Source organism: Eublepharis macularius, chromosome 15 (genome assembly GCF_028583425.1).
Source record: "Eublepharis macularius isolate TG4126 chromosome 15, MPM_Emac_v1.0, whole genome shotgun sequence".
Lineage (NCBI taxonomy): Eukaryota > Metazoa > Chordata > Lepidosauria > Squamata > Eublepharidae > Eublepharis > Eublepharis macularius.
The window spans coordinates 22,079,333-22,104,467 of NC_072804.1; the positions used below are offsets into that span (position 1 = coordinate 22,079,333).

The 25,135-nt window shown below is 43.5% G+C and overlaps 1 protein-coding gene across 1 annotated transcript; it reads right to left on the minus strand.

The window, feature by feature from the left end:
* Positions 1-24,908, minus strand: OTOP1 (otopetrin 1). The gene is made up of 6 exons (XM_054999637.1): positions 24,425-24,908; positions 21,238-21,374; positions 17,037-17,095; positions 15,287-15,417; positions 4,497-5,440; positions 1-765 (listed from the first exon to the last, which is right to left on the minus strand). The coding sequence occupies exons 1-6, from the start codon at positions 24,828-24,830 to the stop codon at positions 595-597; spliced, it is 1,848 nt and encodes a 615-aa protein (XP_054855612.1). The 5' UTR covers positions 24,831-24,908; the 3' UTR covers positions 1-594.
* Positions 24,909-25,135: the final 227 nt, after the last annotated feature.

Here is a 25,135-nt window from a genome sequence, read left to right on the forward strand (position 1 = left end):
ACAAAAACACAATGGTGTCATGAACGTGTGTGTGTCGGTCATAGCAAACAGGCTGTGACATTTAAGATTCAGCTGTCAAATTACACCTGCCTTGTGAAATGTTAGCGTAACACTGATTTTCTACATATCAAATATTAAATAAAATGTTTGTTCAACAGTTTTATGGATCATGGCTATGGCGTGGCTGCTTTTAAGGCCCACTGATGTATGTAATTTAACTTTCTCACGCAGTAATCTTTGACAGTGAATGGTGCTTAGATGTGACTGGGTTGTGCAATATCCACCCCCCCCCTTGTTTTAACATACAAAACTTTGGGAACTTGGAGAAAAAAATTAGACTGAGAACACAGGTTGTCTTCCAGTAGTGAAATGGTTCCTAGAGGAAAGTCCAGATGTATCCCAAGTCATCCATCCCTAGGAACTATGTATTAAAAGCTTCCCTAGAATATGAGTGTGTGTATGAAGTCCTCTACTCTATGAAATTCTGTTTTTTCTTAATCATTCATTCCAATAACTGCACACATTGCTTTGGTCAAACAGCTGACTGAGAATTCGTTCTGTCACCCCATCGGTCCTGTTCCATGGCTGTGAAGTTCATGTTATGCAACTGACCTCAAAGAGTGAGGCAGCAGAATGCATCCGATAGAAAATGGAAAAGGGCATCGCAAGGTTAACAATGATGATCCACGGCTCAAATCCAAAAACCATTTCTTCCAATCCGTTGTCATATTCGGGACGGCAGCCAAAAGCTGGTGGAATCCAAAGCTGGGAAAAAGCAAAGGAATACATTTTAAGAAATGGAAAATTTATTTATTTTAGGCTCCGCCTTTCTCCCCAATAGGGACCCAGGGCAGCAGACATCATACACCTCTCCTTCATTTTATCTTTACAACAAGCCTATGGGAATGAGCGTAAGTGAATGGTCCAAGGTCATCCAGCAAGCTTATATAGCAGAATGGGCATTTAAACCTAGGTTGTCAGCTCTCAGAAGCTAAGTAGGGTTTGGCTTTGGTTAGTAATTGGATGGGAGATGAAGACCAGGGTTGCAGAGGCAGGCAATGGCAAACCACCTCTGTCAGTCTCTTGCCATGAAAACCCTACTGGGGGGGGGGGTCACCATAAATCAGCTGTGACTTGAGGGCGCTCTCCACCACCACTTCTGGATTCTAATCTGATTACATTATTGTCCATTATATAGTGTACTCAGAGCTAAATTTTTGGCTAGAATCCTGTCAGTGACAAACACATACTCTGAAATCAAGAAGACTGTGTTTTTGTTATCTGACACTGACAATCATGTGTCCTATAGAGTCAGTTTGCACTTGCAGCCAAAAAATAAGATCTAAGGTGGTTCTGAATGAGGCTGTTTCATGACTCCGGGGGTAGTTTGGCATACTGTATTATTTTTAATTAATTTTAGTAACCTATACAAACTGTGATAAGGGATTTAATTGTTTATTAATCAATGTTTGGTATACAGTAACCCATACTTGGTATACAGTATACAGTTTGGTATACAGTAACCCAATACAGTAACCCATACTGTCTTGTTTTTAATTAATTTTAGTAACCTATACAAACTGTGATAAGGGATTTAATTGTTTATTAATCAATGTTTGGTGAATTGTGACAGCCTATGGCTACAGACAATAAACTCTTTTGACTTGACACTATTCCACAATGGCTTGCAACCTCTGTCGCTCTGTTATATACCCCACATTTCCTCTTCCCTCAAAGTAGTCCCAGGCACTTCTACTAAAGTTTGCTAGCTCGTTTGGTTTGAATGGCACGTCTGTTAAGTGACTCTACAGAAAAACAGCATTACGGCTAACCTTTGTGTAACTTCTTATCTATTCCGTGTAAGCAAGACTTCACCCAGACAAAGCCCCAGACCATATTTTGAAAGTCAGTGGAACATGTCATACAGCTGAAGGTAGGAAGAAGCCAGGGCGCCCAGGTCCAAAGGTGTGGCTTCTTAGCAGAAGTGCCCAGCACATTTTTACAGGGTAATTCCACACCAGTTATTTTTTTCAGGAACATACAGCAACACCATATCTTATCTAACCTGTGCCAAATGACCACTCTTTTTGTGATATTCTCCAGCTAACACATTTGTGGTGTCAGATTTGGGGGGGGGGTGGAGGAGAGAGATAATTCCCAGGATTCCCTCTTTCAAATGTTTATTTCCTTTGCATCTCTGTGTTATTTCCAGCTGCTTCCAGAATAACAATAACAGAGTGATAGAGTTGCTCTTTTGGGATGCTACTCCGATGCCATTTTCCTCTTAATTAGCAGTTCCTATTCCTGAGACTGAGATCTTAGGCTGGTTTGATTAAAGCAAAGCACTGTGTCACAAAAGGCTCATCTGAAGAAAGACCGCTCACGTTACAGAGGCATCTTTTAGGTAGCAATGCTTTGAGCAATGCTCAAAGATGCTGCAGATCTGATTAGGAATCTAGCACTGGCTCAAGAAAATAAGCAGCACCAACTACCATCCCACCACAGTGGGTCAGAGGCACTTGCTTCCAGACTCCCTACAGATGAGGCAAATCTTTTGACTCTCTTCTTTGACCTTGTGTATTTAAAGAAAATGGACATTCCATGCAAGAAGTTGAATCAAGCACAAAATTTCCATTTGTGTGAAGTCAAATTTATTGTTCCCCGATTTGCATTTCTACTTGCTCACGATTTCATGCAACCAGCTCCTGAGCACCACAATATATAGAGAAGAAAGTGCTAGGCGCTGCACACAATCTTGCTCAAGTGGACCTGTGTTACATCCATTTGTGCTTGCGCATCGTTCGGTCCCAGCCATTACTCAAAAATCTGCCTTAAGTCAGCTATATTTTCTTCTACATTATGAGCACACTGAAGAAAAGACCAAGTGTTTAGTCCGTAGACTTCATCATTATATTGCCTTATATATTATCTGTATCAATTAATTATATTATATTCATAATCAATGTAATTATATTATATTGATTATGTTCTGTTTCAGTATTTTTTCTACTCTGTACTGGATTCTTGCTAATACTCTCGTCTTTGAAACTTGTATCTATTTACCCTATGGCATTGTTTATGGAGATGTCCTTGATACTGTATTGAAATGTACTTGATACTGATTGTACTAATCTAATACTGTGTAATCCACCTTGAGTCTAAGTGATAAAGGCAGACTATGAATAAATAAATAAATAAATCTCAAAGAAATCAGTGATGCCTGAATAGCTAACAGTCTGCTTAATCTCCATTAATTTCAGTGTCATTTAAGAACACTTAATTTCCATTATGTGATTAAGACAGAGCTCCCAAATGAAAAAAAGCGCAGGGCTTTTTTTCAGCAGGAACACGGTGGAACGGAGTTCCGGAACCCCTTGAAAATGGTCACATGTCTGGTGGCCCCGCCCCCTGATCCCCAGACAGAGGGGAGTTTAGATTGCCCTCCGTGCCACTGGAATGGCGCGGAGGGCAATCTAAACTCCCCTCGGTCTGGAGATCAGGGGGCGGGGCCACCAGCCATGTGACCATTTTCTCCAAGGGCAACCCACTGAGTTCCACCACTTCTTTTCCTAGAAAAAAAGCTCTGCTTAAGCATATCCCTCAGTTTTCATATGATTGACTACTCTGAAATCAACTGAAAGTGAAGACTTTTAACCAATCCCTCAGTTCCAACAGACAGTAAAACTTCAACTAAATAATTTGTTCAATCTTGTTTGATTGGCGTTTTGTGGGAAACAGACAGACTAATTTTTTCCCCTTTAGGGCACTTCACCCTAAAGAGGAGACTTTTGTAAGTAATGTTTACTTTTGGTGCTGGAAAAAGTTTCGCCTGCTGATTTCTGCAGGCCAAGCTGCTGATTTTTCTTGATCAGATGGCACCTTTGTGAAAGAACTATCCTTGGTTGTTGTGGGTTTTCCGGGCTGTATTGCCGTGGTCTTGGCATTGTGGTTCCTGACGTTTCGCCAGCAGCTGTGGCCGGCATCTTCAGAGGTGTAGCACCAAAAGACAGAGATCTCTCAGTGTCACAGTGTGGAAAAGAAGTTGCCAGGTCATTTATATCTACTCAGGAGAACAGTTCTGAAAAACACCAGGCTAACAAAACACTCTATACTCGACAATAGCCCTGCAGAGAAGATTAGCACATCAAGCACCAATCCATATGCAAAAGAACCTCCTCAGGATACAGTGAAGCCTCCCTCCATTAGCATTCCACACCCTGGGAAACTCTGACAGGATGACTCAGCTCAACCCCACCCCTCCTGAGTAGATACAAATGACCTGCCAACATCTTTTCCACACTGTGACACTGGGAGATCTCTGTCTTTCGGTGCTACACCTCTGGAGATGCCAGCCACAGCTGCTGGCGAAACGTCAGAAACTACAATGCCAAGACCATGGCAATACAGCCCGGAAAACCCACAACAACCATCGTTCTCCGGCCGTGAAAGCCTTCGACAATACATAGAACTATCCTTATTTCTGTAAAGCAACTTACCGACAGATTACACAGGAACAGAAATGCAGCCACATTCTTCAGGATTCGTCTCTTGTTGACCGTGAAGTTTCTTCTGTACCGTGAGGAACCAGAAGCGGAAGGGGCATCCGCTTTGCAGGGTTCACTTTTTTCTTCATCCGGCGAGCCAGTTCCGTTGCTCTCGGGGAGACAAACACTGCCATTGAACTTGTATGATAAATCTCCATTGTGAATGCCGTTGATCCCGTTGTAGATCTCTTTGTAAGAAGGCGCTGGGGAAAGAGTGCTCCCATTGGACACAGTTAGTATTCGAAGCGTTTTGATGTCGTCGTGACTTTTTTCATGCTCACGATGTATGGATTCAATTATAAAAAGATTCTGGACATATTTCTCAATGATAACGAGTATGGAATAAGGCAGGTTGTACCATGTGTATGAAGGGTGGGTTTCAGCACAGATAATTGCCAGGATGGAGCCCCAAGAAAGGAGCCAGGATCCTGAAGCCGTTCCAACCAGAAGGTCCCCGTCAAGTTTTCGGGCTGGGTTTTTGGAAACGTCCAGTGATCGATCTTCAAGCCTGTAAATCACCAGAGCGACAATTCCAGCGGCGCACATGAGGGTCAGGACGATGATCGCATACAAATAAAACATCATAAGTGCAATTTCACTCTTTAGCTTTGTACGCCCAATCTGAATCAAATACACGACCACGATGGCTATTGTGGTGGCAAACACCATCATTCCCAAAATGGTGCCAAGGGTTTTGCCTTGAAATCTGAATGGTATCTTGTGATGCTGCAGGTGTTCGACGTTGCGCCCGATATTCTTCCAGAGCACATACAGCACTGTGGATGCTAAGATGTGATACTCTATGTTGAAGGGGTATAAGTAGTATATTCCTTGTGAAAATATAGAGCAGAGAGACGCAGTGGTGCAATTACACTGTGGCGCATGGTCATCTAGTTCTGAGGAAAGAGAACGAGAGCAGCAGGTGAGACATGTCTTTAGACGTGCAGAGGATCAGACTGCAAAAACGATATAAATGGAAACGAAAGCTTAAGGCACTGGACCATCAGCCTCTGCGTAGAGGCACCTGGATCTGAACAGGGGCCGTCGTCACACGGCCATAAATTTAGCACCAAACTAGTGCCATCTCCTGCTGAATGCTCACCTTATTCCGGTTCTGTTGCGATTTTGCCATTTTCCCCAAATCACGCTTTGTGACTCTTTATGTCATCCACATCTGCTTCCATGTGAATGCCCTGGATCGACTGTGAATGCTTTGCAATGCCAAAGCGCTCACTTCCCCGATCATCTGTCCCACCTAATGCTGATTCTCCCGCCCTACACTCCCACAAGCCCCAGCATGACCCACAATTAAGCCTCAAAGTAATTTTTTTTAAAAGGTAAGCCTTATAGCGCTTTTGTGATATTCTGCCATGCAAGAACAACTGAAGCAGTTTACACCGATTGAGTACACTGACATTTCCTCTAAAATTTTAGTGCCAATTAGCCGTGGATTCTCTGCTTCGCTGCTCATCTTGCCCCCCCCCCCCACTTTTTATATATATCAATGTTGGCCCAGCACAACATTGGCATAACGGAAGTGCGATATAGCGCAAATATGCGGAATTTTTTTTTTTTTTTTTTTTTGAAAAAATTTTTATTGGGTTAGAACATTTTTATTTTTACATTACAGTCAATTTTCCCCTAATTTTTCGTTTCTAACCCCCTCCCTTTCCCCCCCTTTTGTTGACTTCCAACAGCTTTCCCACCCTCTGTCCCTTTTCCCTTACTTCTATTAAATTCCTCTGTCTAAAACAGATATACATTCTCCATTATATTAAGCAGTGCATCATTAACTCCTTTAATTATTATACACCCAAACTATACGTCTTTAGATAAACAATTTATCCCATTTTCCAGTTTTGAATAGTTCTATATAAACCTATATATCATAAACCATAAAAATTTCCCACATTTAAATCAAACAATTTGATTTGTTCTCTATATATTACTCATTTCAACTTTTTATGGTAATTCTATATAGCTCCTCAGATACTCAATCAATTTAACTCTTCTATACATTCAGTTTGGTGCATATAAATCTTGTCAAAAAAAAAAAAAAATATTGTTAGTTAGTCAATCCTCATGTTTAAACCTTATCATTAATTATTCTCTATCAGTTGACCTATACATATCTATATATATCTCAATCAATTAATCTAACTGCTTATAAATTCACATTTCTCTTCCTCCCCCGGTAAAGTCACCCCTCTCTTTTATACTTTTATTATGCTTCAGTAATTCTCAAACTGCCACAGTTTTCCTCCCACCTCCCATTTCTTCTCCAGATATTGTTTCAGCTTCTCCCAATCTGTGTTAAACTGCCCTGAGTCCAGATCTCTCAGTTTTCTTGTCATCTTGTCCATTTCAGCCATATACAGCAATTTGTAGATCCAATCTTCAATAGTTGGCACTTCTTGTACTTTCCATTTCTGCGCATACAAAAGTCTAGCTGCTGCAGTCATATAAAAAATCAACGTCCTATGATGGGCTGGAATTCCCTCCATTCCCAAGTTTAGCAGCAGGAGTTCTGGGTTCTTATTTATTTGAAACTGTAAAATTTCACTCATTTCTCTTATTATTTCCCCCCAGAACTGCCTAGCTACCTCACACGACCACCACATATGATAGAGGGAGCCCTCATGTTTCTTACATTTCCAGCATTTATTAGAAGTATTCAAGTTCCCTAGCGCAATCTTCTTTGGTGTCATGTACCAACGATAGATCATTTTGAAAATGTTCTCTTTAATATTAATGCATGTCGTTGTCTTCATTGTAGTTTTCCACAAGTATTCCCATGCCTCCATTGTTATTTCTTTATTGAAATTTATAGCCCATTTCACCATCTGTGTTTTAACTATCTCATCCTCAGTATACCATTTCAACAGTACTTGGTATACCTTGGATATTCTTTTCTTGTCTTCTTTAAGAAGGGTCTGCTCTAGTTCCGAGTTCTCTGTTCGTATGCCCCCTTTTGCAAAGTCCGAGTTGTATAAGTCTCTAATCTGTCTATACTGGAACCAATCATAGTTAGGTGATAGTTCCTCTTGCGTCTTTATTCTAAGTTTAGATACTTCAGTTTTAGTTATTTCTTTATACGTTAAACATTGTTGTTCATTATCCACAGCTCTCGGATCTATCACCTCATATGGAACCACCCACAAGGGGGTTCCTTCTTGTAGGTAAGTTCTGTACTTCTTCCAGATTGTATATAGACTTCTCCTTACAAAATGATGCAGGAACATCGAGTTGACCTTTACTTTGTCATGCCATAGGTATGCGTGCCATCCAAAAATTTTTTTATATCCCTCTAAGGCTAATAGTTTCTTATTCTTTAATGTCATCCACTCTTTTAGCCAAACTAGGCAGATTGCATCATGGTAAAGTCTCAGATTGGGCAGTTGCATTCCGCCTCTCTCCTTTGCATCTTGTAAAACTTTTACTTTCACTCGAGGCTTCTTGCCTGCCCAAACAAAATCTGATATTTTCCTCTGCCATTTTTCAAATTGTTTAGAGTCTCTGATGATTGGTATTGTCTGTAACAAAAACATTACTCTTGGTAACACATTCATCTTAACTGCTGCAATCCTGCCCAACCATGACAGGTTCAATCTATTCCATTTGATCAAGTCTCTCTCTATCTGAGTCCATAATTTTTCATAATTATTCTTGAACAAATCTATATTTTTTGCAGTCAGCTCAACTCCCAAGTATTTCACCTTACTAGTTACTTCACAATCCGTTGTTTCCATTAACAATTGTTGTTTCTGCTTAGTCATGTTTTTGCATAATATCTTTGACTTCTTTTTGTTAATGAAGAAACCTGCCAAATCTCCAAACTCCTTGATCTTGCCTATCACTTTTGGCATGTTCTCCAGTGGGTCTTCTACAATTAACATTATGTCGTCTGCAAATGCTCTGACCTTATATGAGTAGTCCTTTATTTTTATTCCTCGTATTTCCTCATCTTGTCGAATTTGTATCATCAGAATCTCCAATACTAAAATGAACAACAATGGAGATAACGGGCAACCTTGTCTTGTTCCTTTACTAATCGTCAATTTCTTGGTCAATTCATCATTCACTACAATTGCTGCAGTCTGGTCTCTATAGATTTCCTTGATTGCTCTGACGAATCTTTCTCCCAGTTGTAGCTTTTCCATAGTGGCAAACATAAAATCCCAGTTTAAATTGTCAAACGCTTTTTCAGCGTCTACAAAGAAGAAACCAACCTCTTTGTCACAACGCTTATCGTAGTATTCAATAGCATTGATCACTGTCCTTAAGTTGTCTCTTATTTGTCTGTCTGGCAAAAAGCCTGCTTGTTCCTCCTCTATGACTTCCGAGAGCCACCCCTTCAATCTCTCCGCCAATATCTTCGCAAAAATTTTATAGTCATTATTGAGTAGTGATATAGGCCTATAATTTTTCACGCTAGTCAGATCTTGGCCCTCTTTTGGGATCAATGATATATTCGCTTCGCTCCAAGTGTCTGGAATTCTTTGATCCCTAAAAACTCCATTCATCACCTCTTTTAGGAATGGTGCCAGTTCATTGGCCATTGTCTTATAAAATTTAGCCGTAAGTCCATCTGGCCCTGGCGCCTTTCCTAGATTTGCAGATTGTATTGCCATATTTATTTCCTCATCAGTTACTTCACTGTTCAACTTATTTCTCCAAGCTTCCGAGATCTCTGGAAGTTTGGTTTTCTCCAAATATGATGCTATTGATTCTTTGTTTACTTCTTTTTTATTATACAGCTTAGCGTAAAATTTATAAAAGGCTCTGCTAATGGTAGTCTGCTCCAAATACGTTTTGTTTTCTTCACAAATTTTATTTATTATTTTCTTTTCCCTTTTCTTCTTTAATTGCCATGCCAAATATTTCCCAGGTTTATTAGCACCCTCAAAAGCTTTTTGATTCAGTCTTTTAAGGTTCCACTCCAATTCTTTGTTACTCATTGCTGTTAACTGTTCTTGAAGAATTTTGATTTCCTGATGTATTTTCTTTTTCCCTGGTCTCTTTTTTAACTGTACTTCTTTGGCCTTTATTTTCTCCTCAATCTCTTGTCTTTTCTCCTCTTTCTTTTTCCTTGCTCTACCATTTAAGTCCATTAGTATGCCCCTTACAACCGCCTTGTACGCGTCCCAAACTTTACTGGTTGGTACTTCTTTATTCACGTTGTATTGTATAAAAAACTTAGTCTCTCTTCTCAGTGTTTCCATATTCTCACTTTCCTGTAACAGGTCCTCATTTATTCTCCAGGCATTCCTTTTTCTCCTTTTTCCAAATTTCCACATAATTGGGTTGTGATCTGAGCCTACCATCGGCATTATTTCTACCTCCTTAGTCCATAGCGCTAAGTCCTTTGAGGCCCAGATCATATCAATTCTTGATAATGTAAGATGCCTTGCAGAATAAAAAGTAAACTGTTTGGTTTTAGGATATTCTCTCCTCCATACGTCTTCGAGAGTCTCTTGTTGAATCAACTCAAAAAAAAACTTTGGCAATAGTCCTCTTTTCTTTTGTGCTTTTGTAGTCTTTTTGTCTAATTCCAAATCTGTCACTCCATTGAAATCTCCAGCAAGAATTATCTGGTCATATACAAGATCGTCTAGGTGCTTCCTTAAGTCCTCAAAGAAGCTTTCCTTTGCACCGTTAGGTGCATAAAGTCCGACTACCAACACTCTCTTTAAGTTCCAATTACATTCCACTGCTACAAATCTAGCTTCCACATCTCTCATAACAAATTTTGGCTGCAGCTCCTCTTTTATATACAACACCACTCCTCTTTTTTTCTTGTTGGAAGCCGCTACAAATTCTTTGCCCAATTTTCCAGATTTTAAATATTTTACATCCTGTTTTCTAATGTGGGTCTCCTGCAAACAAACAATATCACATTTTTGTTTTAGTAGCCAATGAAAAATATTTTTTCTCTTATTCGGTGAGTTTAGTCCATTTATATTCCAAGATAATACTTTACACTCCATATTCATGGTTTTGTTGGTAAGTCTTTTTCATTGTCCTTGATAAATCTCTCCATCTCCCGCTCAGATCTGATACGTTTTTTTGCCCCTCCAAACTCAAAGGACACTCCTTCCGGTAACTCCCATCTGTATCTGATATTCATGTCCTTCAAAGTCTGAATTAGCACTCTATATTTTTTCCTGTCCAATAACACTGATCTGGGCAGTTCCTTCATTATAATAATCGTCTTGCCATCAATCTCCAATGGATCTTGAAATTGCTTGGTCACAATCCTCTCTTTCATATTTCTAGTTGTAAACTGCACAATCACATCCCTTGGTAGTTTCCTCTGGGTTGCAATTCTCGAGTTCACACGATACGCCACATCTAGGATAGCCACAATTTCCTCCTCCTCCTTCCCCAGGTAATCAGCCAACACCTCCGTCATCTGTTCTTGCGCTGACTTCCCTTCCACTTCTGGCAGACCACGAAAACGAAGCTGCTTCTCCATGTGTTTAGTTTCTGCAACTGACATCCTCCCCTTCACCAGCCTCATCTCTGTTTGTTGCGTGTCTATTAAATTCTCCATCGCGTCTTCTACTGTTTTAACTCTCTGCTGCGTTCCTTGTAATTCACTGCTAATCGTTTCCACACCTTTTTTCACTTCTGACAGCTCCGACTTTACTGTCTGTGTAACTTCCTTGACCTCTTTAATAAGCTCCAATTTCGTGTCCTTAAGTTCTTTCATCATGTCTATAAGTTTTTTGTCCAAGTTTTCTATTGCCGATTGCCACTCTTTTTTCGACATCGTGGGGCTTGCTTTAGCTCGCTCCCACGAATCTGCTCTCTTCCTCAGCTCCGTGGCGTATAATTAAACGTTTTCCTTTTTTTTTTTTTTTTTTTTTTTTATTTAAATGTCCCAATCTTTGCCAAAATTAATTTTTTATATCCAAAATGTCGGGCGTCTTTTCTCTATGGTTTCTCTATGTTATTATAATCCAAGATGGCCTACTTCCTCTTCCGCTGAAGCCACGACCCTTCCACTTTCAAAGATGGCGATTCCCCACTTCCTGTCCTTTGGCAAGGGCCGCTTCCCTCCAGCCACTCTATTGTTGTTACGCACTTCCTGTCTCCCGTCTTCCCACAGCAGGTCTCGCGATGGTGTCTTTTTCCCACAGCTCCAAAACCACAGGTATTCAAAACAATAGTCCGATTTTTGTAATAACTTCTTTAAACTTAGTCTCTTTTAAAATACAACTCCTGCCGAGTCTTCACCTCCTTTTCGCTAGTCTGTTGCAGTTTAAAAGTCTACTTTCTTTCCTCTCTGTTTTTGTCAATCTGTCCCGTTTCAAGAGATAGCGATCTTTACCTTCTCTCCAGCTTTCTCGGGTTGTAATCGCTGTTTCGATCTTAAATTCTCCTCTCGACTTCCCTCCCCGATCGAAGCTTGGGTATGTAGGTCTTATGCCAGCCGAATTGGCCCCAAAATTGCCGCAGAGATTATAGCCGACCCGTCGCAAGGTGGGACCTCAAGGATCGGGTGGGAGACTCCTTGTGTAGAGCCCCCCCTCGTCCGAGATCTAACTCACCCTAGGGTCTTGAGCGTTCTTTGCCTGCTCCCCGCCTGAGAGCAGTCGGCCGCGGGTTATTTTCACCCCTCCGGCCGGTTAAAACGGCAATCCGGTCAGCTCCACAAATGGAGCTGCGTTAGACCTCCATGAATCCCAAACCGGAAGTCCGGAATTTTTTTTTTTAAGGGGGGGCAGCGGGATTTTTTGGCCCCGTTTCCGGAGGCACTTTGACTGCCCGTCAAATTGCACTTTTTCCTGTTAATGTGACCGACTGGAAGAACAAGCAGTTGTCAAAAAATGGGAGAATCCATTCTGATAACGATAACAGAGGAAACAATTTCTAGTGCAAAACTGACGAATAAGGGGCCGTGTGACGACAGCCACTATTAACAAGAAATAGAGTAATGCATGCATTTGCACTATTGCATTTATTTATTTATATCCTGCTTTTCTCTCCAGTTGGCCTACAAAGCAGTTTAGAATATTGATCTCCCCTTCCATAGTAGAGCCCTGACCAGGAGAGCCTGACCTCATCAGATCTCAGAAACTCAGTATGGCATTGGTTAGTAATTGGATGGGAGACCTCCAACAAAGACTAGGGTTGTAGAAGCAGGCAATAGCAAACCATTTCCTTTTTTCTATAGACGTTTTATTTAAAAAGAAAAGATATAGCAATAGAAAGTGTGCATAAAAATAAACTTATACAAACACTACATTTGAGATTAAATTGAGACTTATACTAACTTACATATTTACTACATTTAAAATTAAATTAAACTAATAAAAATACATACAGAATTTGTCATAACTGAACTTAATTGTGTAATAATGACTCTCCACTCTCCTTGGTTACTTATACTTACACAAACTATAATATCAACTTTTTTGGTTGATAAAACACATTTCCCTGTGTTTTATCTTCTTATCTTTATACTAAGTTACTTAATTAATGTCTATTTTGTTTAAGTAGTCAAAGAAATCCATTTCCCCCAAAATTCAGCTATTGGTCTATTATACACATAAGTAGTTAATTTGGCCGTTGATGCATATTCATAGATCTTATCTATCCACTCTGACACCTCAGGGCAGGTACCTGTTTTCCATTTTGCTGCATATAACACTCTTGCTGCTGTCACCATGTATTGGAAAAGGTCTCCTTATTCTTTTCTAACATTAGTTGGTAGGATGTTTAACAACATGTTTTGGGGATTTAGCTCAGCATACCACTTCTGTTAGCCTCTTGCCATGAAAACCCCACCAGGGGTTGCCATAAATCAACTATGACTTGAGAGCACAATTTCATTTTTTCCCATGGTAAAAGCAGGGATTTGAACCCAGGTGTCTAACCCTAGTCCGATGCTATGTCCACTATGCCACATGTAGTGAATGAGGTATCTACCACCACAGATCTGGTATAAACTCTCAAACATACGAAGTCTCTAGACCATATGGAAGAACCTTGTCCAGTAAAAGGGCTCATGGAAACATTTCTTCTTCTGAACTTTGCTGTCTTTAATGTTTTATAAAACACAAAGCACATGAAAAAAGAAAAAGTAGATACGCATGCTCAGTCAAATGCCAGAGCAAGAGATGAGCTTTTATAAGGTACTTATTGACCAGATGAAAATAAAGAGGCCCAATAACAGAGAATGGCCAGGGAGAAAGGGCCAAGTTGGGGAATGGAAGAATTAATCTTTGGATTCAGGTCATAAAGACACCAGAGGAAAAAAGAGTGCAAGGAGGAAAATTAAGAGAGAAAGTTAAGAAAATGAGGGTGTTTGATAGTCGATACAAGGAATACAAGAAGGGGGGAAAAGGAACCAGCGTAAATGTAGACAAGAGGAATCTCATGGGCATAGCAGCAAATAACATATATTATACATGTCAGGGCTTGCAGTGGCCACCGCTGGGCGGGGCACTGCATGGTCTGCCCCTGATGTCAAAGGGGGGCCAGGTATTCTACAAGACCCTGCTCTGTGGAAGGAGGAGCAGTATACCTCACCCAGACTCCCTCTCAATCCACTCGCTGGCCTGCTCAACCTGTGCCACTCACCCTCTTTGGTCTCTGCCATCTCCTCCTCCTTCATCCACTCTCCTCCTAGCCTTTGCTCTCGCACTGCTCCACTTCCACACCATCACTCCTTACTCACACTCAACCACCCCAGCACTCTTCCCAGCCAGCTTTTATAGGGCCTTCTCTCAGCACCCCACCCTCCTTGCAGGTCCTGCCTGCCAGGCCACACCCCTCCTTGGCCTCCCAGCATTGGCCTGGGCTGTCTCAAGCTGCTGCAGCTGGGGCAGCTGGCTGGGCTGCCTGGATCAGCAACAGCTGTGTTATGTTGGCTGGCTGCCAGGCCTCTCTGGCTGAGCTGATTACTGAAGGTAGGCCCAGCTGTGGCCCCTTGGCTGGCTGCCCAGCTCTTCCCACAGAATACCTTCAGCAGCTCCACCTGGAGGGGCTTGGTTGTGAGCATCTCCTGAGCCAGGCTGCTATCTTCAAGCTGAGGTGGAGGCTGGGGTGTGGCTCTGAGCTGCTGTGGCTGCTTCTCCTCCCTGCCAGGTAAGAGCTCTGTTTGGGCTGCTGCTGGGCCCCTATTCCCTCTGCCTTGGCCCTTTTCCTCTGGCCTGCTTAGCTCCCTCTTCTCCCCCTGAAGGGTGGGCCTAGCTGGCCTCTCCCTGCCCCCTCCAGCCCTCTGAGGCTTTGGCCTTTTGCCCCTTCCCCCTGGAGTAGGCAGGTCCTGGACCTGGGCCGATTCCAGACGGCCCTCTGCAATCCAAAACGTTGAGCGTTGTCGTGCGTCATTGTGCGGAAAACGTGAAATATCGCGTTTTCTCACACGAGTTTTGCGCGAGGTCACACAAAACTCACGTGAGAAAATGCGATATTTTGTGTTTTCCGCACGACGACGTGCAATGTTTCGGATTGCAGAGGGCCGTCTGGAATCGGCCCTGGTTGCTGGCTGGGGCAGCAGGGCCGCTGCCTCCCGGTTGCCTCCCATTGTTCCCTCCTGGCAAGTCTGGGGGCTGGGACTCAGACCCCGGACAATACATATTTACGAGTTCAAGAGAGAAGATAATAGTTTTCAGAGATGAGAGAGCAGCCCAGCAAAAGACAGTTGCAATAGGCAACTTTTTGCCCCTTTCTAGTTACAGACCCTTTATAGAAACCAGTCCAACTTTTAGAAATCAGCAGTACTTTGCTCTTACCTATTGATATGTTTCCAAACCCGAGAGTAATTAGCCTTTCTTTGTGCTCGTTAAGTTGATGCTTGGATTCTGCTAAGACTGCATTTGTCCACAGAAGCAAATTCGTAAACACTGAATGGATCACTCCAAACCTAGAAGTTAATGTAAACGTATAATCAGGGCTTTTTTTCTGGGAAAAGAGGTGGTGGAACTCAGGACCGCACAATGATGTCACTTTGGGTCAGCTGGAACAAGGGGGGAGTTTTTTAAAGTTTAAATCGCCCTTGGCGAAAACGGTCACATGGCCAGTGGCCCCACCCCCTGATCTCCAGACAGAGGGGAGTTTAGATTGTCCTCTTCGCCACTCCAGCGGCCTGTAGGGCAATCTAAACTCCCCTCTGTCTGGAGATCAGGGGGGCAGGGCCACCGGTCATGTGACCATTTTCAAGAGGTGCTGGAACTCTGTTCCACTGCGTTCCCGGTGAAAAAAAGCCCTGTGACAAACGTCTATAAAGCAAGAACATAAATATTTTACTTTCCGATCTTTAAACTGGCACATAAGTTACTGAATCTCAAGCATTAAAATACTGGATGTAAATTGTATCTCCAGTGGAGAAATCCTTGGCTTTCGACTCACTCATTGCCTTACCCTGGGAACGGTATTAGAATTGAAGGAGAACAGGAATATCTGTTTTTGTCATATGAAATTGCATGTGCATTCTACAGCACAGGAAGACTGAATTGTGATTTTAGTCAGCCTTCTCCTTCTTGACCATCCATCGACTCAAAAACATCATAAAAGCGCACCCCAAACTGCTTTTATGTTTATAACATGTCAAAAACCACGTTCACAACAGACAAGCCAGGTGATCGGTATGCCACAAGGTGGTGCCTGCCCCTGCACCGAGAGAAAAGGTGGAGGGAATCTAGTTCATAAGAAGTTTTCAGGGACAGTCTGTGCGCCGTCAATCTAAAGCAGAGATTCCCCAACTCAGCATAGCCTCTTCAAGCCCTCCAGCATAATGGAACAACCAATACCAAATCTCTCAAGTGCAAAGATGTATCTTTCAAACATTCTCTCTTGACTTCAGATGGTAAAAAAAATAGGAAGGATCACAGACAACAATATATACAACACACAAGGCAAAAAACAGAAAAGGCTTGGAGAAAATATGAGACTTCTCCCACTGATGCCACAAGAGCTGCCTCTCTGAGTCTCACGCCAGTAGAGTTAGGGGGGGCAGAAGGAGCTCTAGCACCTTTCTATGGCTCATGACAAAGGACTCAGTGCATGGAATGAGAACTGCTAGTCTACAATGAATAAGTGAATGAATAAGTGCCCTTCAAATCCCAGGATGCCCTGCCCTGGATAGCCCAGGTGAGCCTGATCTCATCAGATCTCAGAAGCTAAGTAGGGTTGGTCTTAGTTAATAATTGGATGGGAGATCTTCAACAAAGGCCAGGGTTGCAGACCCAGGCAGTGGCGACCCACCTCTGTTAGTCTCTTGTAGTGAAAGCCCCACCAGGGGTCGCCATAAGTCAGTTATGACCTGAAGGCACTCTCTACAACAAATCCCAGGATACTATGGTTTCATAAAAACACGTACTCGCTAAAATGTGTACAGTTACTTCTTTAAAAAAATACTGTTTGACATCAGTGAACAGTTCTTTTTGCATGATCTTCATGTTTTCCATATCATCAGTTTTTAGGTATGCCATTCAAAAACGAAAACAAACATTATTATAAATGCAAACAATTCTATTATTTTACCTCTCCAGCGTTTTGAAAGATTGGATAATGTCCTTTGCGTAGCACCATAAGAAATACACCTGAAAGCAAATATAGATAAAGTTCATTCTGGGAAAAGGCGGCTGTATTTGTTTTGTAAATAAACAAACCGAAATAACTCAGACAAATGCATAAGAGATCATGAAAGACCCAAATCTATTCAGATGTAAACAAGCCCTGACGTACTGGTGGACATTTTATTAGTAACATTGTCTAATCTGAAAATACTAATGAACTCCTGTGGGAAAGAAACTGAATTGTGCAATGTATCGAGGACAACAAAAGGTGCAGAAAAGGAAAGGTATAAAACATTCTGTGCATTGCAGTACATTGCGGTATAATCAGAAATGGTACACAAACACTTTGCACTCCCAAATTCCCCTCTCCTTTAAGAGCATTTTTATGTGTGAGAGGTTGGTATCTTCATGCTCTGACCTTTTATGAAGAATGCCTGTAAATATCTTAGCTGCCTCGTAGTTTCAAATCTGGCATTGATTTGTCAGTTAAGGAATAATTTGTGTTTTCCTCTTCCTTCTTGTCCCACAAATGCATCCACCAAAGGAACAACTTTCCTTTATTTGCCTTCTGTATTTTATGTATTAGAAGTTTTATATGGAAATATATTATGAGAAAAATAATTTTCAAGGCAAATCATGTCCCTTATTAGGCAAAGACTAATTCTTCAGTAAGTTATTCCCATTTTACAGATGGGAAAGTGAGGCTAAATTATTTTGATCTGACAAAGCACCGGCAGTGAAATTGTGGTTGAAAACAGATTTCCAAATCTAGGCCAAATAGCCTATCCACTGAATCATACAGGACCTCCTTACACTGAGAGACATACTGTGTGTTTGAGTCATATAATGACTTCTCTTGAAAGGCTTCATCTTTCACATATCTGATCCTAAATAGTGACATGATTATGATAAGAAGCGATTCATAATTTTTTGCGGAAAATTATTAGTTTCACTAACACTCTCAGAACTTGCCCCAACCTCATAAACACATACAGTTTACACCCACATAAGTGCAACAATGCACAGATACAATACACTCAGGGCCAAACTACAAGTGACGAATGACACAGGTTGGACACTCATCAGCTTCCCTCAAGTTTTGGCGGGAAATGTAGGCAGCTTGGCGGAATGTTGGACAAGTGACAGCTGAAAAGTCCATTGGACAGCAGACAGAGAGCCAAGCTGCAAGACCAGGACGCCTACATTTCCCATCAAAACTTGAGGGAAGCTGACAAGTGTCCAAGCTGTGTCAGGCGTCACATGTAGCTTGGCCCTCAGAAGCATTCTCATCTTCCACTGGAAGGAGAGCCATAAGCCTGTCATGAGGAGAAGCCCCAGGCCCTGTGGGAATCTGTTTAGAAAGAGGTTTCTAAGGCCATTGCCAGGCCGTGCAGCTTCCTTGTGGGTAGAGGTTTATAACAACAACAACAACATTCGATTCATATAGCACCCTTCAGGACAACTTAACACCCACTCAGAGCAGTTTACAAAGTATGTTATTATTATCCCCACAACAATCACCCTGTGAGGTGGGCGGGGCTGAGAGAGCTCTGGAAGAGCTGTGACTGACCCAAGATCACCCAGCTAGCTTCAAGTGGAGGAGAGGGGAATCAAACCTGGCTTTCCAGATTAGAGTCCTGCCGCTCTTAACCACTACACCAAATTGGATCCCAGGAAGGCTCAGCTCATTTCTTCCAAGAGCATATCACACCTGAAAGCAACACACCCCGACACGAAAAAAATCCTGATATATGCACAGAATACCAATCACACTTGAGTTTATCGGCAAGTAAGCCTCTTCACGGGCTGCTCTTTGTGGGACTTTCAGGGACTTTCTCACAAGTAGATGTGCTTGCACTCTGCACTTTACAGGGGGCTAGACAACTTTCCCACCACTCAGTCTGCACACAGGAAGAATTGATCTGTTTGCCTTGAAGAAAAAAATAAACAGCGCACAACTAGATCTGCTCCTGGAAAAGTAATTGTCTGGCTTGGGGGAGCAAGTCTTAGCCGAACCACCCCTTTGTTGCTGATACTACATCAATGCTGCAGACTCCTGGCAGCCACCATTTTGTACTGCCTTGAAGGCACTCAGTTGGAAAAAGTATATACTCATCCTACCTACCATAGGCTGATTTAGTGGCTTATAGTATTCAGCTACACAAGGCTAGTTCACAATGTGCAGGCAAGCTTGCTTACTTAGTAGTAATTTCATCTAGTCCTTCGGATACACAGTCACCAAATTGCAAGGTCAAAATACGCCAAGGGATTTTGTCCCTTGCAGGTGACTTCCCTCAGAGCATTTCGGCTAAGTTTAACAGAGATTCGGGTGCGCATAGGCATACCCTGCAGTTTATTTTCTTTGATCTTTTTAAAGCTCAGAAAAAAGGGGCAACAAAAGGTTGAGATTAGAGGGGCATGAGAAGCAACAGAGTTACAGGAGAAGTTTTCGGAAAGACTGAAAAGCCTTTGTTTAAAGCCCAGTTTTGCTGTTTCAGACCCAGGCCAATAATGAGAGTGTTATTCTCTTTTGCTTCAGGTTCTTAGATCATGCCCTTCACTGTAATGCTGAAGTATTTACAAGAGGCGTATTATGTGGTAGTTATGTATGGCTGTATCTCTCGCCGGTCCTCTGTATAGCTCTACAGTATATACGGAGGGGCTAATGTTACCTCTCCGCTTCAAGGTTGACTGCATAAGGAACGGGATTTGTGTTGTTTTCGCCATACTTGGTATTTACAGGGCTAGGAACAAGCCGACTCTGTTTGAATATGAGGCTATTATTTCCGTCAGCACTGGAAAATCTATCCAGTTGCTACTTTCTGCTTCACCAGTAAAATTAAAGGATGCTGCAAACATCCTTTAAACAGAGCAGAAGTTACGCTGTGCCGATTAAAGAGGCAAAAAAATTATTTAAGAAATATATACTTGAGAGTGAAGGAGATAGCAAGGATAGAGGCCTTGCTATCTGACTGCATCTTGTAGAGAGAATGAATGAATAAGGCAGGAGAGGGAAGAAGCAGGATATTGCCCTGTTTAGCCCAATAGGAGACAAGACAAGGAAATGACCCCCAGGAAACAAGAGAGATGCTGCTCTCACTGTCCTAACTAAGTGATCCTTGCTGCCCCCTGCATAGAAGGCTCTTCTTCCCTTCATGCTGCTGCAGTACACCCGACATTGCAATTTTCAACAGCAAGTACGCAACATAGAATCCAAACGTAAATGTCAAACCAGTACATTTCTGGATCTGGAAAAAAATTACTTAATATTTTGGCAGTTCTCTCACCACAGTCTCCAGTGGTATGCCTTGAAACACAAGTAACATGTTTGCAACTGGCGCTTATTTATTCTAACAGAGATGGTGCTAGACTGGCTTCCTAGGCAGGCCGCTGTGCCTTCCGTCTGCTGACAGTACGTAGGGTTAAAACTTATTCTGCATCCCTGATGTTAGAAAGCATTTCCTCGGCAGTCCAAAACTTGGGATGCTGTTTGGAAGGGTCTGGTGTAACTTGAAACAAATAATGACATGCCAATAAACTGATCCTACATGGCAACAGGAAGTGAAATATAACTCAATGGTTTGCCATGAAGAAAGAAGATTAAGGCAGCTTAGCCCATCTTTGTAGTAAAGGGAATTTACAACAACTTTCATGAATTTATGTCACCTTTCTCTTCAACACATGGCTAATATTTCCGATGGGAGTGCAAGCTGTAACTGTATGATCTGTAAACCACATGGGCATCTTCCTGTCTAACTGGCCTATCTACAGTGCATAACATGAGTTAGTCCATACACAGAACAGTACGGGCACTGCATGAACAGTTGTCAAAATAGCAGTCCTCTAAAATTTAAAACCTCAACACCTGTATGTAGGTAGAGAAAGCTGGAAGCAGCCCTTGTTCATGCCTGCTTACCTGCCTCACTTTAGCGGAGAGAGGGCGGGCAAAGAAGGAGCAGGTACAATTAGGTGCTAAAGGGGAGATGAGTTAAGGATCAATCTAGATTTCTCTCCAGCTTTCTCTGCCAGTTTCTGGAGTAGATTCAGAATTCTCTACAGACAAAAGATAGCTTACACTCAGCTAAATGTGATACCTGTAACATGCAACCAGGTACAATATATGCAAGAATTGGGTACATATAGGAGTAACGCCCAAAGTATGTTACCTGTACGAGCGTATGCACGGCGTGTGTTACTGGGAAAATGCCTTCTGTGATCGATAAGCAGTCTGAATATCCAACAAAGTATCCAATTTTGAAAGAGTCCATAATTAAAGTAATCATTGCAAACAAAGTAATCCCACCTAAGAAAAATTTTAAAAGAAAGGAAAATGTTAGTATGGAGGTAGTAACTTTAGAGGCTGTGTAAAGCAATGGGGGGAAAACATTAGGCCAAAATTTCATCTTACAGGCACTGGAAATGCAAACTGGCAATGATGCTTTACACCTGTGCAACATCCTTCCTCTTCTTGGTAATTGACCAAGATACCAGCTTGGACAGTTGATGAAAATATTGCAAGATTTTTCTGTTTGGGCTGAGTTCTAATGGATGGAGAGGGAAATTTCAGTGCTGTCCACGAGTTTTAAAGGATGTTAATGTCACATTTTGAAGTTACTTAATCCAAACAAATCCAGGGCACCTTCTTGCTGAAGGAGTCTATCCCTCAGATTAACAATCCCATTCTTTATGCTTCGAGTAATTTCAGTGGCCTCTGTCCCTTTAAGCTTTCGTGAGCTTTTGGTAGAGCTTGGGTCTTGAACAGGCCTGCTCGATCTATTCAGGTGCTCAAGAGAGCTCAGCTCAGCCCACCCCTGTAGCAATTTTGTATTGTAAGGAAGTTGCCACTAGGAACTCTTCCAGGTCCTGTAGAACAGTTTTGCCCACCTTCTCTCTGAGATCGGTTATCTGACATCTGCTTACCCGTGCCAGATGCCTCCTGTTTCATGCAAGTCAGCATCAAACCTTGCACAGTTGCCACCAGACTTTCAACCTCAGCCCCCTCTTTACTCCCTAAATAACTTATGCATGGATACCCTACTTTGCTCCCAGATGGGGACCCAAAATAGCTTATATCACCCCCCTCCACCTTATCCTCACAACCACCCTGCGAGGTAGGGTAGGCTTAGTGAGTATGACTGGTCCAAGGTCATCCCATGAACTTTCAGAGGCCAGGACCAGGAGGCAAAGCCCTCTTTCCCTATCCCTCTACCTGCTCGTAGGTGCCTCATTTAGCAAAGTCCACTGCTCTTTATTCTGACCAGTCCCCAAAACACAAATTTTGCAGGAGATTCCAATGGAAGTCTGCAATACTATATCAATTATTTGTATATACATTTGTATGGTTTATTGTTATCCCAATATCAATTCAATTCAAATACCTTTAATGGCATACATGTTATCCCAATATTTGACTGATTACATATTTTGCAAGCACAAACTTAGAAAATACTGTGGTTGTACTCCGCCCAGACTTACTCAGGAACAAATCACATTGAACTCAATGGGGACTTACTCCCAAGGAAGCATACATGAAATTGGACTTCATGTGTGACCATTTAGGTTAGCAATAATGCATTCTCACATCCTCCCCCCCACCCCCAAAAACATTTTTCATCTCACTGAACACACATTCTACTAGGAATGGGAATATTGAGGCCAAAATTTTAGGAATATTTACTTGAGAGCTCAGTTGATGATAATAGGGCTGACTTTTGATTACTTATTAGGAAGCAAGGCTATACGATGGGTCACAAAAACATAACCAGGCAACTTTGCACAGACTCTGCATCTCATTAAAACTTGGTTGTCAGCCACTGTGTCCATCTTTAGCATGTCAAAGACCTGCATGTATTTATTGCACTATGTCTATATTCTTGACATTACTTGTTATGAAAATGTGGGGGCTCTACCAGTAAATTTACAGAGCAATCCTAAGCAGCCCCACAATCCTAAACCCACTGATTGCAGTGGATTCAGAAAGATTGAACTCTGCTTAGGATTATACTGTGCCTTCCGAACATTCATGAAAATATGTATGAGACAAGGCTGTGCTGGGAAGAACTTGTGCAGTCTGATCCTATGCATGTTTGCTCAATCCCATAGAATGTAGTGAGATTTAATTCCCAGAGCACATCCCCTGGGGGTCACAATGCATCATGGGCTGGGAGGGACGCACTGCTCTTCCTCTTCTATAGAGGAAGGCAGTCCTGCTGGTTGAGGCAGCAGGTTGGGAACAAGACTCCTAAATACGTCTTGCCAGGAAGTCCCCTTAAACTTTTGCCTGCCCACCCACCCGACCACAACAATCACCCATTCTCTTATGCACCACGGCGCAGCCACTCTCACAGTTTCTCTACACATTACTAAGTCCCTACGGACACTCAAGTGCAGGATTGCATGTCTAGTCCTTAATTCACATGCAGGCTGTTTTTGCTCTGTGCATGTAAACGCCGCTTTCAGGGGAGCGCCCCTTCTGTGACTGCATCTGCCAGTGATTCCGGAGGGCAAAGCTCCAATTCTGCTCTGTTTTTGCTGCAAGAACAAGTACTGCAGGCTCCTCTGAATTGCCAATTTGCATTTTTCTAAGGTGTGAGAAAGTGTCAAGATCTGCATTTCAATGAATGGATTGGGGGGGGGGGGAGGGACTGGGATTTTTTTAGCAGTTGAGGAGGAACTGATATGAAATGTGTGAATGTACTCACAGGAAGCAAACTGAAGTGTGACTGTGCAAGCAAGTGCATGGGAAATTGGACGGGGCACGTGAAATCAGGTTCACTTGAGCATCCCGAGGTACTTAGAGCCAAGCTACAAGTGCCAGGCAAATGAACAGACTCATGTGTATTCTTCCCTGCTCACTTGCCATTCATAGAATCATACTTGCACTCCACGTGATCAAGTGGAGCACAAGTGAATGGCAAGTGAACAGGGAGGAATACTCGGGAGTCTGTTCACTTGCTGGACAAGTGTCATTCCTCACTAGTAGCTTGGCTCTTAGTAAGGTGTAGAGAGGCTCATAGCCAAGCAGCAGGGAAGCCGCTATGTTTCAGTGCTCCACCTGCCCTTGAGTTGCAGGCGACACACACGGCTACCCCGATGGGGTTTTCGAGGCAAGCGAGGGGCAGAAGCGACTTGCTATCGCCTGCCTCTGCGCAGCAGCCCCAGGCTTCTTGCCGGGTGGACTCCCGTCCAAGTCCTGGCCGGGCCGAACCTGCTTAGTTCCGGAGCTCGGGCTAAGCCGGGGTAGCTGCTCTAGCGCCGCCTCTGCTTGCTCGGGGGCTTACGGGGGCGCTCTCCCCCCCCCAGTCTACCCCGCGGGGTGGTTGTGAGGCCCGAAGGGGGCGGGCAGCCACTCACACTTGAGCCAGCGGGCGCCGGCGTGGGTGTCCTTGTCCTGGATGAGCCTCTTCTGCGTGTAGCGGCGGCACACGTACCAGGCCATCCAGACGAGCTGCAGGAGCATGAGGGTGACGAGGTAGGCGAGGACGGCGCTCTTGGCCAGGCCGGCGGCGTGCACCGCCCAGGCGAACATCAGCACCAGGCCGGCCAGGAAGAGGTTCAGGCCGTACTGGCTGCTCAGGATCTCGGCGTTCTTCTGCGGGTAGTCCCGAGAGGCCCGCGCAGCCGGCCGGCCGCCACCGCCGCTTGGGGGCTGCGACGCGCCCTCGGGCGCCGCCTTCTCCAGCTCCCACTCGTCGGGCGCCTTGGCGCGGCTCTTCGGGCCCTTGGGCGCCGCCTCGCCCCCGGGCCGCTCGGCCACCATCTCTGCCCGGGCGGAGAGGCTCTTCCAGCAGGGCGTGAAGTTCGCCTCGGCCGCGGCCGCTCCCACCTGCCCCGTCCCCAGGCGCAGCGGCCACCGCTTGGCCCCCGAGCCCGTCCCGTCGTTTCCACCCGGCCCGGCGGACTGCTCTCCTCCCCGGGTATATATGGGCCCGGAGCGGCTGCGGGGCGGGCGGGCGCCCTCTCGCCATTGGGCTGCGGGCGGAGTCGGGTTGCCGCCTGCGGGGCGAGGCAGGCGGAGTGGGGGCTCGCTTTCCCCCCAAGCGCCCGCGGCTCGGGCTGGGCGCT

Bases quoted from the DNA above. Each gene is read 5' to 3' on its own strand.
- OTOP1 (XM_054999637.1), bottom strand. From the start codon at position 24,830: ATGGTGGCCGAGCGGCCCGGGGGCGAGGCGGCGCCCAAGGGCCCGAAG. The intron at 15,418-17,036 runs GTAAAATAATAG...ATTAACTTCTAG, and splicing joins TCTTTCAAAACGCTGGAGAG to GTTTGGAGTGATCCATTCAG. The intron at 5,441-15,286 runs GTAAGAGCAAAG...CTCTTTCCTCAG, and splicing joins GTTTGGAAACATATCAATAG to AACTAGATGACCATGCGCCA.